This window comes from Corapipo altera, unplaced genomic scaffold (assembly GCF_003945725.1).
Source record: "Corapipo altera isolate COAL_440 unplaced genomic scaffold, ASM394572v1 61305, whole genome shotgun sequence".
In the NCBI taxonomy this organism is placed as follows: Eukaryota; Metazoa; Chordata; class Aves; order Passeriformes; family Pipridae; genus Corapipo; species Corapipo altera.
The window spans coordinates 6,291,578-6,303,920 of NW_020884909.1; the positions used below are offsets into that span (position 1 = coordinate 6,291,578).

Here is a 12,343-nt window from a genome sequence, read left to right on the forward strand (position 1 = left end):
GCAATCAGAGTTCTTTATACTTTTAAATGTTTTTGAATATTTTTAAATGCTTTTCTCATTGACTTTCCTGATTAATTTTCTTTAGGTTTTCATTGCAGCTGTATCAGGATAACAGATTTAATCATACATGCCAATGAAAGTGATAGTCTATTACACTGTTAATTACACAGGATGATACCAGATCTCAGGAGATCCCAAATATTAAAAAAAAAAAAAATTATTAGTGCCTGTGGCCATACATGTCCATGCAACCTAAATACCTCTTAAAACCAGTATTCATTGTTGACGTTTGCAAATCATAAAGTGAATAAAAAACTTGTCAGTGAAAAGGAATTGTACTTTGACTGAGTGATAGTGATGGTTTTTGATGGCAGAAAGACCTTCATAAAGATCTGGATAAGATGTATAAAGACCACATAGAGTAACAGCATAAGGGTTTGAGTCTATACGAGGCATTAGCTCAAGCTTTCATATTCAGATCAATTCTTAAACAATCAGTTCTTTAACTTAGTCAATTATTTAAACTTAAAACTTTCGCAAATAATCTGAAGGAGTTAATCCATTGTAAAAACACTTCTGGTATTACATACTTGCATAACTCTTAGCCATGTGTTGTATTGCTGGATAAAATTTTGGTAAAAAAAATTACAGTATATGTTATTAATGTAGGACATCTTAAATTCCAGAAAAACTGGCTCAATGCTAATCTCAAAGTAGGTGGTTGTGATTAAAGTGAGATCACCAGATTGAGTTTTGTTTAGAAGAATACCTCAAAGACAGGTACTTCATCTAGTCCTACTTTATCTACAACGTATGCCAGAATAAAAATTGCATACTACTACTGGTAGTATATTACTTGGTTGAAGAGATAGAGTGCCTTTTTGGCAAGTTTGCTGATGGCACAAACTGGGAGAAGTGCACCTGGGGACACCTGTTCAGGCTGGGGGCTGACCTTCTGCAAAGCAGCTCTGTGGAAAAGGGTTCGGGGATCTGTTTGGACAACAAGTCATCCACAAGCCAGAAATGTACTCTTGTGGCCAAGAAAGCCAGTGGAATTCTGGGGTGCATTAGGAAAATTATTGCCATCAGATTATGGGAGGTGATGCTACTCTGACCTGGAGTGCTGTGTCCAGTTCTGAGCTCCTCAGGACAGGAGAGATAGGGAGCTCCTGGAACGAGTCCAGCAGAGGGCTGTTAAGGTGATAGGGGTCTTGAACATCTCTCTTATGAGGTGTCCTGGTTCTGGCCAGGACAGGGTTAATTTTTGCAGTAGCCAGGAGGGGACATGGCCAGGACTCAGAGGTCTTCTATAGCACCTCACCTCATTTTCTGGGATGTGGGAAGGGCTCTTTTCCAGGTCAGGTTATGTGGGAGCTGTTGAGTATTGTCAGTGTTTCCACAGGGGGCGAGCAATGAACGAGCATGAATCAGTCACCTCTTTTCCTCTACACCTTGTAGTATTGCTGTTGTTTGCTGTCTTATTTCTTTGTTGTTTCCAATAAATTGTTCTTATCCCAACCCATGATTGTTGCTTTTTGTGCCTCCAAGTCTCCTCTCCAGTCCACCGCAGGGAGAAGGCAGGAGAAAAAGAGGAAGGAAGGGGGAGAGGTTTGGAGTGTTTCAGTGAGAACACTAAACCAGGGAATACCGTTCCTAAACACAACAGTCTTATTTACCACGCAACATTGGGCTCCAAGGGTTGAGAAAACAAGAAATCTGCCCAGAGTGAGTTGGAAACTAATTTGATCTAGGAATTCGTTGTGTTGTGTACAGAGCCACTGGGCACAATGGTACTTGGTCCATTCATGTGGTTCTGGTTATATATTTCCCTTTATATGTTCCACGTGGTCCTTGTGGTGTTCTTTTTCAGAGCAGGGAGAGGGATCAGCATCATCGAGAGGCACAGGGTTTGGAATATTTCAGTGGGAACACTGAATAGGGGAATACCATTCCTAAACCATGACATGAGGAAAGGCTAGGGGAGTTGGACCTGTTTAGCCTTGAGAAGAGATGACTGAGAAGAGGCCTCATCAATGTATGCAGGTCTCTAAAAGAAGGTTGTCCAGAGGATGGAACCAGGCTCTTCTCAGTGCTGCCAAGTAATGGGACAAGATGCAAAAGGAGGAAACTGGAACTCAAGAAGTTCCACCTGAACATGGGGAAGAACTTTACTGTAAGCATGACTGAGCACTGCAACAGAGTGCCCAAAGAGGTTGTGATGTCTCCTTGCCTTGAGATATTCCAAAGCAGCTTGGACACAATCTTGAGAAATGTGCTGTGGGGAACCTTGCTTGAGCAGGGAGGGTGGACTCAATCTCCTCCAGTGGTCCCTTCCAACCACACATGTTCTGTGATTCTGTGTGATTCTGTGAATAATAGCAGTAATAACAACAACAACAATAATAATAATAATAATAAACAGAGGTAGCTAGTAGTCAGAGTGATGCACATTTGGGATCTACCAAATCAATCTGTGTCTTCTGAAAGGGAAAGTAATTTGGTAAGTATGGACCTAAGGAATGCTTACGAGGTTGTTATGGGGAACTTCTGCAAAGTGACACTTGTGTAATGCCATGGGCAAAAGTTTGCAAAATATAGTATATGAAAGTACTTGATAAAAGGAAATAGAGAGTGGAAGTTGGGAATCAGTTTGCTTTCAGCCTACAGCACTGACCTCTGCTACCAGTTTCTGTGGTTGTAACTTCCCTTCGAGAAAAAATATGCAAATGCTGACTGTTCAAAGTAAACCTGCAAAGTGCTGCGGGGTTGTAAATAAGGCTCACGAAATAAGACTAAAGGAGATTGCCTTACTGAAGAATTTTTGAGGTGACTTGATCACCATTGGTATAAACTTTCCCTTGATATGACTGATACATGACTTATACATTCCCTTAATATGACTGATAATGAATAAAGGAGATTTTTCCGTCGTGTGGAGACAAGACAGCAAGACCCAAAACCTTACAACTGAAGGTAAACTTAAGGTCTTGTCTTGTAAATCCTACATCTGAAAAAAAAAAAAGATATTATTTCCTAGCACTAATAATATTTACATTTATACAGTTACGAAAAAGTAAGGGAATTTACAATTGTAAAATACAATCGCACACTGTGTGTGTATATGTGAATTGTTGGCTTTCTGTTTGGTTTCTGGGACAATTCTTACAGTCTGTAAGTGGAGTCAGTTTGGTATTGACCCTCTTAATCCTGAAATTAATAACTGCATGTGTTTTCTTGCTTCCTCTTTTTCTACAGTACCATAACAAGGATTTTACCTGTACTGCCCTGAGTATTGTTGAGCCTCTCGGGTTTCCCTGCTCATGTCAGTACAGTGATAGTAATACGAAAGTAAATACTGCTAAAATTCATTAAATCATGATGCTTTCACAGATTAGACCTATAATCATTTTTCCCTAAACGCTATTTCCTTTCCTTCCTTCCCCACTCTGTTTAAGAGTGAGTAGGGTTTTGTTCTGCAAGTGTGGAATCTCTTAACATATAACCAGGTCTATAAATTAGAAAGAACATTAATAACATGTTTCCATGCTTCCAGTGAGTGGCTTCTTAATTTAGTTTTACTAAATCTGTTATATATAAATTTAAAATTATATATAGTATCAAGTTTATTGCAGTAAAATTTGTCTGGGAAACAGTAACAGAGAAAAGATGTAAGATTGAAGCAGAAAGTAAAGTTTGAGGGGATTTCAGCTTTTTATCCATGGGCAGAATCTTGCAGACTCGGACAGATGCTACACATTTGTAAAGGTCTCCTTAGAGAGGCTGTGTAAAAGGATTAACATCCAGGAAAAAGGCAGTTCTTAAAGTCGATTCTATGACAAAAAATATGAATATAAGTTTCTTTGATCTGGAAAAGTTTTTATTAAGAAAAAAACCCCCAAATATCTGTATTTAAAAAAAAAGATTATGAGTTTCCCTTTCTGTTTATACTATTTTTACAGTGGATAGGATGTTTCTAAACATGAAGAGCATTATACTTGTTATTTGTTCAAGATTGCTCTGTATAACATGATTATGGCTTTCTTCATGAGAGCTGATGTGATTTGCTTGAGTATTTTAATTTCATTACCAGAGTCATGGGTTCAATTGGGGTTTTTTTTGGTTTTGGTTTTTGTTGTTGTTTGTTTTGTTTTTTAAGGTGCTGAATTTCATTGCTTACTTCTCTGTGAAATACTTTCATATAAATTTTACCTTGAATAGAAGAGAACTGTTCTCTTTTAGCTTTGAGTACAGGAAGTTTGTTTCTTGGGTGACAGGTAATCCAGTTGAAGACCTTTGAGCAAAGCTGTCATTGGAACAAACACTCAGTCTTTTCCCTCTTTTGTGTGAATTCTCTTTGCATCTATTTGTATAGAAGAAAAAAAAATTAATTCTGCATACCTCTAGTAATAAGGTGTGAAAGACACCCATGTCTTTTGCTAAAGAAGCTTTTACTGATCTCAAGAAAAATGTTACTAAATTCCATATATATTATCCTGGCTGAAAAAAAATTAAATATATAGTATAATATTCCAAATTTAAAAAAAAGGTTATGACTTAGCAAAAGACAGTGAAAATTTTATCATCCAATTCGAAATTTTAAGACATACTTCATGAGAAAGAACATTTCATGCTGCTACAAAATTAGTTTTCAGATAGTACAATGCATTAGATACGGATATATTGGAAAAAATGCTGCCAATAAAGTTTATCTGCTTGTGATCAGGATGAAATATTTTAATTATAAATTGTATTTTTTTCTATTCCCTAACAGTATATAAATTGTTTTATTCTCTCTAAAAGCCCTGTCTTTTTACTACCACACCTGCTTAAGAAACTATTAACTTATACTATAAAATGCATTAGCTTTTCATAGCTTTTCACAGAACAAAACCATTAGACTTACTGAATTAAATTCCTTATCCCTAAGATCATTCCTATAAACATTCAATATCTTACTATCTCTTAATACTAAAAGCTTTTTCAACCTGCATTCTGTGTTGCCAAGATCCCCACGAAGACTCAATGACGATAAAACCCAAAAATAAATATTTCAGTAATAGAAATGTTAAGTAAACAATCTTAGTTTGAATTTATACAACTAAACAAGACCTGTAAGAACCCACAAACTTGAGGTTCTGTAATGTTTTTAAATGTGTTTACCATCATCTTGCCAGTTTTGACTCTTGTTTGATAAGGAATACCAAGGAATACCACTCACAGGAGTGAGTTAAATCAGTTATTATTAATGTGTCTTTAATGTCAATTAACACAAGAGTTGCTGACTTATGGTTGATTTCTGGGTAATAAGAACAAGGAAGTCCTTTATTTAACTTTCGTATGGATTTTCAGAACTGCCTGTGACTTTCATGCCCCTTTTCCTTAAAAAAAAAGGATCAGGTAGTCAGACAATAATAAAAAAATAAAATTAATTAACTAACTAACTACTTAAGGAAAACATAATTCCCAGCTATATAACAACCACATTGAAGATTTATTGCAAGGTGTGAATCTTTCCAAATGTCTGTGTTTAGAAACATAATTTTATACTTCTTCCATTCCTTTATAACTAAATTCTGGTCTGTCTAACTACAGTCTTTAATTTCTTCCTTCTGGTCTGTCTTAAGTTCTCTGTGTTCAGTCAGAACACAGTCAGAAAAAGACTTTTACGCCTCAGGATGACAACACAGCTGTCTGTGAACACAGGAAATGTGTCTTTTTGGACTCACTTCCTGTTCTTGATACCTCCTTGGCATGAAATAATTGCAATTTTGAAACACCTCCTTGAAAAGAAAGAATTATAGCATTTCATGTATTTTGTTAAGGTAAAAATCACATGCCTGATGTTAATATGGTAGGAACAGTTGGCCACTAAGTGTCAGAATTCTGTGCTGAATTTGTATTAAGTAATATCTGAAAAATATGACATTTTTAATCCGAAAACTGGAATACTTTGTTTCAAATTCCAGAAAATAACTAACCCTGCCATGAAGGTTGCTTTCTTGATAAATTGTTTATATTCCCAGGGAAAGTGTTTCAGAATCCTGAAACCTTCGTTATTTTACCTTGTGTGGTCAGCTCCCCTTCTTCTCCCTCCAGCCCCTCAAAAAAAGATTTGAAATCTAATAAATAATACTCATGTTTAAATAAAAAATAAATAAAAAAATTTAGCCTGACCAAAGACTAAATGACCACAATTAACACGTTTAAAAGTTCTGTTAAGTATAGTGAGATATATACTCACTGTCAGGGAAAATGAAGCATCTTCATTTAAAACAGTAAATGGGCTAAGGAATTTTTGATCTTCACAGTAATAAGAAAAGATTTGTTTTCGTTGCTGTTGTTTCTTCTTCATGTGGCTTATTGGAGCTTTTTTTTTTTTGTCTGACGCCCAAATATTTATTACTTTGCTCTTTAGGTACTCAGTATTTTCTTTTGAGTCCTTGATAAATCTGAAGAACATGATAGGTTTTTAGGGAGGTCAAAAATCATAATCTTTTTTCCTCCTTTTCTACTTATGTCCTGCTTTACCAGAAATTTAATAGTTAATCAAAAAATTGGTAGTTCTTATTCACTGGGGGAGTTCTGAGTAAACTGAATTTTAAGGAAAGAAAGTGTATGCAACAATATAATAGCTGGAAGTAATTTCATTAAAAAGTTAAAATAGTGAAATTGTAATATGCTGATTTGTGTGTACTCTTGTGTTGGAATGTTTTAGTTTGAATTAAAATATGTCTTAAATAAAGTTAATGTGTCAATGTAATACATGTACTTTTTAGATCATTATGAACAGAATATCTTTATTGCATGTCAGGTTTTAGTAACTAAGCACTAGGTGTTGACATTTGTTTATTTAGAATAAATTTGAAATCAAATTGAAATGCATGAAAATCTGTGAGTCTTTATTATGGACCAAGCTGAAAATTTATATGAAAAACAGTAGGTTATCTATTCTAGCTAAGATAAAATCAATTACATATATTCTTGATGTTGTTGAGGAAAAAGGTTTGTGCCTGTAAATGTCATTGTGGTTTTTTCACTACATGGAAATTAAAATATACATGTATGCATTTTGAATAAATAAGTCTCAGGTTGTCCCAGTATTCTACTGCTTTTATTACTATTTTTATTTCAACAAGCAGCTGCTTTGGTGGAAGACAGATTTATTCGATCAATCATAGCGTTATAAATATAACCATGATAACTTACTATTGTAATTGTTAATATTATTGGATTATATCCTTCTTGAACTCCATCTGTTGTAACTCATATGGTATGATCTATGTAATTTATGGTACCCCTGTATTAAAAGTCTCTTGATTTACTCTGAATATACATAATAATATAGTATTTGAAGCTGGAAGAGAACTGATAGGCATACTTTAGACATGCAGCACTTGAGTTTTATTCCAAAAAAATGTCCCAGTTGCTTTATAAATTTGGTTAAACTCACACTGGAATTATAATATATACAAAGACATGCCTTATATAATAAAAAAAAGTTTTTTCATTTAGTGATGAAACAGATAATACATATTTTGTTTATATATCCTTCTCCCCAATTTGCACATTCTTCCTTTTTTTTTTACCAACTGCACCTCAGCTTTTCACCTCTTATTCACAGAATGATGCCTTTCTGTCATACTTATTCCAGACATTGCTTTTTAAAGAGCAACCATTACAGCTCATGTCAGTATTCTGCATTATTCAACCTTAACATTTCACAGTTATTCCTTATTCTTCTCATTGCACAGTTACTCTACGATGTCTCTGTAGGACTGAGCTTGATTTTATTTCCCAAAAGGTCATCAGCATCACACAATTAAATACGTATTCTTTCCTTCACAAAGCCTTGTTTGTTACCAGGTTTTTGTCCATACTACAGAAACCTGTGGTTTTTGTATTCCTAACTATTGTTTGAAAAAAAAAAATATTTATCACAAAAAACCCCAAACAATAAAAGCTATGTGATAGAGAATTTTTAACTAAAACTCGTGTTAGAATATACTACTTAAGTATTTATTTAGCCTGAAAGAGCTGTGTGAAACATTCCTAGAAAGCCCTGTTCTGTGGTACAGTGACAGGGTATCCAAGAGAAATGAAGAGTGACTGGTAGCATGTGAGAAAGCCCTGAATTCAAGCAGTGTTTCCATTGTGCAGAAAGTCTTCCAGGGTAGGTGGAACCATATGGAATTGCCACACTGAACAGGCTGTTTTGTCATTTGCCTGTATTTAATTTGAGAAACAAGTTGATGCTGACCATCTGGTTCTTGACAATTTCTATGAGGTGTTTTGGATTCCATGCTGGAATTCTTACTAAATTTCCAGTCAAGTTGCACACCGTAAGTCGCAACAAGAATATGTTTTAAGCTACATGTGCTGGGCAATAAAGGAGAAATTCATATGGAGTTATTTTCCCGAAATAAAGCCTAGCAGCTGTCATAAAATAAATGCATAATTATTCAGAGTATATCTATTTGAGATACATTGCTCATTTCTCTTATTGTGCAAAGGCAGAAAAACGTGCCAGGCACTGTTGGATTTTAGATAACACCTTTTTTTGTATTCAACTGTTTATGTGCCTTTCTATTATAAATTGAGATTGACATAAATTATTATAGGATAAGTGGTAAGTGCTCAGTGAATTCTTCTGGGAATATCTTAAAGAAGTAGATGAGTTTCACAAATATGTGAGCACGAGACATCCAGGCAGAATAATTCAGCACCATTGATTCCTTTCGATCATGTACATTAAAAAGAAAAAAGGTGAAAAATGTAGTTAGCAAAAGCAAACAATACAAAGGCAGGTGTATCATCCATCCAGCAGAAATGTACTTTTTTTTTTTTTTTGCCTCTGAATTGAAATTTGTGAAGACTTATGCAGACCCTGAGGTGTTGTTAAAGTAGTGTGCCTGCTGGTGTTTGTCTCTAGTGCTTCTAACTATTAATCACATGGTCTCATTCCTGGTGATTTCTGACACCTGCCACCTCTCCCCAGAAGATCAAAGTTGATAATATGAGGCATGTGAAAGGGATGAGACATTTTACTCCATCCAGCTCTGGAGTCTTCAGCACGGGAAAGACATGGACCATGAAGCAGAGCCAGAAGAGGGGCAAAAAAAAATGGTCAGAGGGATGGATCAGAACCTTTCCTATAAGGAAAGGCTGAGACAGTTAGGATTTTTCATCTTGGAGAAGAGAAGCCTCCATGGAGACCTTAATGATTAAAGGGAGTCTGTAAGAAAGCCTGCAGCAATGGAAAAAGGGGTAATGATTTTAAACTAAAAGAGGGTGGAGGTAGACTACATAAAAGAAGGAAAATTTTACAAAAGGGGTAGTGAAACACTGGGACAGTTTGCTTGTAGGTGTCCCATCCCTGAAAACATCAAAGATCAGGTTGGATGGGGCTCTGTGCAACCTGACCTGGTGGAAGGTGTCCCTGCTTACATCAGGGCAGTAGGACTAAGACGACCTTTTAAGTTCCCTTCCAACCCAAACTATTCTGTGGTTTCATGATTGCATATCATGTAAGTAGATTTTGGAGAAAATGCCTTTTTATTTTCTCCTCTTGATATTCATCTTGGTATCTAGGCTTACAATGTAGGTTTTGGCAGTAGAAAAAGGATCAGTGGCACATAAAATGTTCTCTTGCCTCAGTAGTGTGAGCAGCTCTCTGTGTGAAACACAGCAGGTTCATATTCTTCTCTTTCTTGTGCAGTTTATGACTAACTAGTTCCTTTTATTTTCTGTGCTGTAAAGAAGCCTTTCACTAATGATATCCTTTTCTAACACTCACCAGTGCAGTGCATTTGCTCATAAGATGAAATCTCGTTTCCCTTCATTTTTTTTCCTTTTTTGTGCTCACCAGTTGGACAATTTGTCCCAAATAGCACAGCTTCTTTCACCATTACAAATCTAATCTGTGGATAATGAAGTGAAAAAATGAGCTTGTGCCGAGACCATAGAGAGTAGTTATAAAATTTTACCTTTTGTGTTGTGTAAACCTAGAGCAGGAAATAAAGCTATGAAAGCAAAGAATAGTTTTATTTCTTCATTTCTCATGAGTGAAGAACTCTGGTGGAAGTATGGTATGTGTGAGTTTATCAAGAGTAATTAATAAACCCTACTGTTTGTTATGAATGTATATTATTTATGGCACTTGAGAGAACTTCTAGTTCAAAAAGTCATGGCCAGTACAGTCTTTAGAAAAAGTTTTCCTTAAAGAACCAAACTAAACAACTTTAAAAAAAATAATAATAATTTTTGAAGGTGATCAAAAAACTCCCTCGAGACATTCATATAAAAGTCTTACTGCTAATTAGAAATATCTATAATTATTCACCAGAAACTCTTAATTATGACAGTGAGAAAAAGATTTTCTGTTAATTAATATTTATGATTTTTGACAGTGGAAATCTGGTAGACAAACAGAAGGGTTAGAAGAAGAAGAATTCACCTGTGACTTTTCACTTGTCTGTTCCACCCAAAGAATATGATTGCCCTGCAAAGAACCACTTCATAAAGTTGACATAATGTCCTCTTTTCCTAAATAACAGATGCCAGCCCAGTATAATTAGGGAAAGATTTGCTTTTACTTCTTCCAGGTTTTAAAGTTAATCTTCTTTCAGCTAAAACTAGATCAGATATTGATTCTCAATTTATATTTTTCAAATTTAAATGGAGAATGAACACATGCTCTGTATCGTAATTGAACTGGAGAGGCATTTAACATCCAAAGTATTGATTAACATTTGCTTGTTTATGCACAATTGATTGCAAACTGCAGTTAAGTCTCTTTATTCTGAAACACTCAGGTTTTATTCTGTATGATGTTAGGACTTGCATACTAATAACAGTGAGATAATGATTTTGTCTTGTGTCTTTATCAAACACACATACCATTGGCAAAGATTTTCACTTTTGTCAAGCTTGCAGTTGTTAAAAGGATTGAGATTATTTTTTATTTGATTTGGTTCAGTTTGTTTGTTTGGGTGTTTTTGTTTTTGTTGTTTTTTCTTTTTTCTTTTTTTAGAAACAGCAGTATTTAATGTGATTGTACATTAGATGTGATTGCAAAGACCTGTGCTGACATAGGTCTAAAGGAAATAAAAAGCATGTGCTGAAATTGTAGCTTTGTACTAAGACAAAGACTAGGCTGTGCCAGTTGTTATTCATGCAAATCATAGGGAGTGACCTGTGAACCATTTCCCAGTTTTTTCTCAGAGGTTGGGTTAGAAGTGAGCAAGTACAGCCATGTGAAAAACATTTATACCCTGGTACTCTCATGAAATACTGGGGGCAGGGAGGGGGAACAACAAAAAAAAAGTAAAAGTGCTGCTTCAATACTGATTCTTTTACATATGGTACAAGGAGAAGGATTTTTTAGAGATATGCTGCTCTCACATATTATAGAGTTGATCCTGTTACAGTTCCAGTAAGTGGTGCTTGTTGCATTAACCTGAACGTGGTGTTTTTCATTGGCAGATAACTGTGATGCTCAGTTGGTGTCTGCTTTGCCTCAGTCATCATTCAGCAGTTCTTCAGAGCTGTCCAGCAGCCACAGCCCTGGATTTGCAAGGCTTAATCGAAGAGAAGGTGAGTGCATTTTACTGATTGATTGTTTTTAATTTTTTTTTAATATAATTTTTTTAAGAATTTTTTTACCTGTGCACAATGTTAAAATGATGCATAACTGGATATGGTCCAAATTTTTACTAAAGTGAAGGAAACTTGCCTGTTATTTTATTATTTATCTTAAACCTCTACACAAATCTTCTGAAATCTCTGTTTAGGTTTCAGTCATATTTACTAATTAATCATACATTTTCACTCTTTTTAGCCAATTGTGGGAATTTTTTTTTAAGCTAAATGCAATTAAAATTATATAGCATTGCTATTTTTTATCTTTTTTGATGTAGCTAAAAGGTTTAGACATTTGGGTATCTGTCAGAATCTCTGGAGATTAACCATTTTACCTGAAGTTTAGAGGTAAATCAAGTATTATACATTGTGTCAAGGATACTGTAGAAATAAGAGATTATGATTTTCTTTTAATTATAGTAAACATGTTCTCCATTCCTAGTGATGACACTCCTACTACATCTTATGTGTGAAGAGTATCTATTCAGAAGTTTTTTGACCATGTCTGTTAGATTACATAAAATTTGTCAAAAAAATATTTAGACTGTCACTGCACGTTAGACTTTGTGCTGTGCTTGTGGTCTATTTTTAACAATTAATTGTTAAAAAAACCTCAAACATACAAGTACGTTGAACATTCAAAAGCTAAAAATACTGAGAAATCTCAGTCATCAATCTCATTAAGTATCCAAGAGCTCAGTCACTT

General features: G+C 35.0%; 1 protein-coding gene across 1 annotated transcript in view; it reads left to right on the forward strand.

Annotated features, from left to right (window-relative positions):
* The window catches only part of LOC113951738 (contactin-associated protein-like 4), a 198,394-nt gene that overhangs the window by 34,991 nt on the left and 151,060 nt on the right, over nucleotides 1-12,343 (forward strand). Inside the window, exon 2 of the mRNA XM_027653107.1 lies at nucleotides 11,482-11,592. Within this exon, the coding sequence (XP_027508908.1) occupies nucleotides 11,482-11,592 (111 nt within the window). The remainder of the gene's footprint in view (nucleotides 1-11,481; nucleotides 11,593-12,343) is intronic.